The 3,889-nt window shown below is 41.2% G+C and overlaps 1 protein-coding gene across 1 annotated transcript in view; it reads left to right on the forward strand.

The window, feature by feature from the left end:
• LOC101845875 (circularly permutated Ras protein 1) overlaps positions 1-3,889 on the forward strand; it is a 24,567-nt gene that overhangs the window by 13,487 nt on the left and 7,191 nt on the right. The window contains exons 10-13 of the mRNA XM_035972142.1: positions 49-161; positions 1,194-1,321; positions 1,560-1,640; positions 2,604-2,672. Coding sequence (XP_035828035.1) covers positions 49-161; positions 1,194-1,321; positions 1,560-1,640; positions 2,604-2,672 — 391 coding nt within the window. The remainder of the gene's footprint in view (positions 1-48; positions 162-1,193; positions 1,322-1,559; positions 1,641-2,603; positions 2,673-3,889) is intronic.

The following is a 3,889-nucleotide window of genomic DNA, read 5'->3' on the forward strand; positions in this document are numbered from 1 at the left end:
TATATATAATATAAGTATAGGTGTTTTTTTTCTGTTTACATTTTGCAGATATTAAAATCGACAGACAGAGAACCAGATCTGTCCCAGATCCTGGGCAGTGTGCTGACCAATGAAATCATTGCTACAAGGGCCGACGCCAGATTGGTGGTCCACCAAAAGATGTACGGGAGTTATCTTGTGGAATTTTTGTACACTTTATTAGATGTAAACTCATGTACTTTTTTTCATTACTTTGGGAACATTTTGTTCAACTCTTCCTGTTGTGGAGGGGGGGGGGGTATATGTTTGAAAGTTTTTGTGTTTAGGCAAGCAATCTTACGAACCGGCGAAATGTCTTGGTTGAGACAAATTTTAATAATTTGACGGATCGAAAGCAAGTTCATGCACTGCAAGATCACTGTTTTATCTGAGTCTGCGCAAAGTGAACCCTGTTATAGCCAGGTTCCTATTACTTACACTTATAGAGGAAAAAACAAACATCAGGGATTAGATTTATCACTGTTATATCCAAGTTCCTGTAATAACAGAGGCTGTTATAAATGGACTGGACTGTAGTGTAAATTATGTAGATGGGGGGGGGGGGGTGTTTGTAATCAGTTCATACTTGTATTTGAGATAACTGTAACTTTTCCACTTGGGGTGAATAATTTATCCTGGGGGAATGAGATTGCTTCTTGTGTGTGACTGAAACAGACTGACCATACTTGGTGTTGTGTCTTCATGGTACGTAATTGTGAGGCAGGGCGGTGGAATCAGGCTCTCGTCAAAAAAGTCAAAGTCAAGAAATTGGCATTTTTCCGCAGGTTTGTGAATTTTTATCAAATTTTTGTGTTTTGGCTAAACACCTTTCATGCCCATTAAAGAACTCATTTGAGTGGGGATTTTTCTGAAAAACGATGATTAAAGTCTCAAAAAATGTAAATTTTCAGTTACCACGGACTCTTAAGCTAAGGAAATAACTAATCGTTGACGGTCGTTTTCCAACTAATTTTACCCCTAAAAACAAGTGACCCCCACCTCCTTCTTTCGCAAATATCTCGAGCTATATTCAAGGTAAATGGATATTTTTTTCATTCAAAATAAAGACAAGTGAACAAGCTTTAAGAAGATGACAATAACTCTACATGCCCAAAAATTGACGAGAGCCTGATTCCACCACGCTGCCTCACAATTACTAACTTGTGTATGTCTAGGTTTGCCAAACTGCCGGGGGCGGGAGAAGAAGATCTGGAGAGTTCAGTCAGTCACATGATGGGCAACATTTCCCGCTGCAAGAAGCAGTGCTACGCTTTTGGCGTCAAGCCAGAGGCTGGACAAGATGGTGAGTTAAGGGCAGGGTTGTTTCCCTTGAGTAAGAGTTTTATAGCGCATGCAGCCTCTCTATTATGACCTTTGATATAACAACATCCTCTGTATAGCGACATGGTGCCCAGGCCCCGATTTTTTCCTAATATATTATTAGTAATTTTTGTTTGTCTCTCTATAACGACATTTTTTTTCTGGTCCCGATGTGAATTCATATCTGTGAAAAGTGTGAATTCCAGTTCTATCTCCCTCAGCTCCAGTGCCTTCAAGCGATGAAGTTCCACAACCAACAGAATACCCCTTCCAGTTCCAGATCAACTTCACTTCCATGGAAGGTGAGTTCTTCAATTTATTCCTTACATTTCATTTTCTCTCATTTTTTCCCTTCTTCTCCTGGTCTTGCCACTGGCGTCTTTTTTTCTCTTTTTTTTTCCAGTTGTTGCTCTCCTTGTTGTTGTTGCTGCTGCTACTCCTCCTCCTCTTCTTCCTTCTCTTCTTCTGTATTTTTTTCATGTCCTCCTCACTCCCTCTCCTCCCCTCCCTTCCTCCTCTTCCACAACCCCCTTCATTATCCTCACCCCTTGTCACAATGGACAAGTTATGTTTGGGGCTTATGTTGTAAAATACTTTCTGATGGGTTAAGTTTTAGTAGCCAAGCAAGAATAGATACCGGTCCACATGACAGCAATAATTCATTCTACCATAAGTCGGCCTGATTGGTCATCTATGCTATGTCACTTGGACAAAATTAAGTTTGGGGTAAGGGTTAGGATTGGGTTAGGGATTTTATAGAATTTAATGCACCGAATGACAGTCCAAAGCATGTATAAAAACGTAGTGGGAAAATATGATGTACCATGGAATGTAGTTGACAAGTAGACTGGCAAGTGCAGCTGTTGTCACATTGATCCTGTGGTAGACCGTCAAGTAAAACAGAAACATCACAGTAGACCATCAAGTAGACAAACATCACAGTAGACAGAAACATCACAGTAGACAGAAACATTGCAGTAGACAAACATCACAGTAGACCATCAAGTAGACAGAAACATCACAGTAGACCATCAAGTAGAACAGAAACATTGCAGTAGACCATCAAGTAGACAGAAACATCACAGTAGACAGAAACATCACAGTAGACAGAAACATCGTGGTAGACTGTCATGTAGACTGGCAAACAATTTCAAATAAGCCATTATTTTTTTACAATGACAATGGCAATTCCAGTGCCAACCTTCATTCATCTAGCTGGAAGAAATTTTAGTTGTCTGTTAAAAAAGCACCTGTTCCTCCATCAGGTCGAGTGGTCACCCGAGTGTGGACCGAAAAGAAGCCTGTCACCACAAGTCGCACAGAGGCCGAGCAAAGTAAGTACCGCATATTTTTGCATGTTTTTTTGGTTGTTTTTTTAAGTTCTTTGCTGTGATTCTCTTTTGTGTCTTCTCATACACCTGTGCCCTGTTAGAGCTTGTGTATTTGTGTGTTGGCCTCATTTAAGGAGATTTAGAGTAATAGATGTACTGAATGTCAACATGTCAACTTGTCCCGGGAAACCTTTAATTGAATAAACCCTTAAAGAATCTCTCCAAATTTGGGAGTTCTGACATATTTTATGCAAACTGGCAACAGTGCAAATCCTGACTTTGGCAGCGAGGTACTTCTAAACAACTTGCCCGTTCTTTTCTTTTTCTGTGTACCTCTGCTAGAGCTCAGGGATACCCTGCCCCAGCGGAATTTTTTTTTCTACACAGGGGAACTGAACTCACACCTTCTGCATGCAACAGCAAAGTGTCTAACTGCTGCGCCACAGATGGCGGTCATGCCTTCTTTTATTTCTTATACCCTTATGGGTGTCGCGGGAAGAAAGAGACATCTCTCTGCCACCTGCCGGAGAGCTTGGGTCAGGGGGATGCCGTGGGTGGTTAATGTTTCCCTGACTCCATCTATCTAGGTCTTTCTCAGTCGCCCTCTAGCCTTGTTGTCATTGGATTTTTGTGTGTAGGCACGTTGTGTTAGATGGTGTGTTGGTAATCGCATGAGATGTCCGAACCATTTGATTCTTTGGCGTTGGATGTGATTCAATACATCATTTGTGCCCACCATTTCTCTGATTACTGCGTTTCTAATTTGGTCTCGCCTGGTCTTGTTTACTGCTTTTCTAAGGCATCGCATTTCACATGTGGTAATTCTTTGCTCCAATGTCTTGTTCATGGTCCATGTTTGGCATTGGTAGGTGAGTGTTGGGATGAATATGGTGTTGATAATTTTGAGTTTTGTTGTCATGGGGATGTTAGGAAGTTTCAGTAGTGGAGTAAGCTGGTAACTAACATTATTGGCCTTTTGTACTCGTGTTTCAATTTTTCTGTTCAGTCGCCCATCCTCTGTGAATATACTTCCGAGGTGCTTAAATTCTTGGACCTGTCTGAGACTCTTGTTGTTGATGTGTATCCTGAGTGATCCTGGCTTTCTGCTTACTTTCATCGTCTTTGTTTTGTTGATGTTGATCTTCATGTCGTAGTTGTTACATTCTTCGTTTAATCTGGTGGTGTGGTGTTGGAGACTTTGTTCATCTTTGTGTGCCAGG

Source organism: Aplysia californica, unplaced genomic scaffold, assembly GCF_000002075.1.
Source record: "Aplysia californica isolate F4 #8 unplaced genomic scaffold, AplCal3.0 scaffold00590, whole genome shotgun sequence".
NCBI classification, from domain to species: Eukaryota; Metazoa; Mollusca; class Gastropoda; order Aplysiida; family Aplysiidae; genus Aplysia; species Aplysia californica.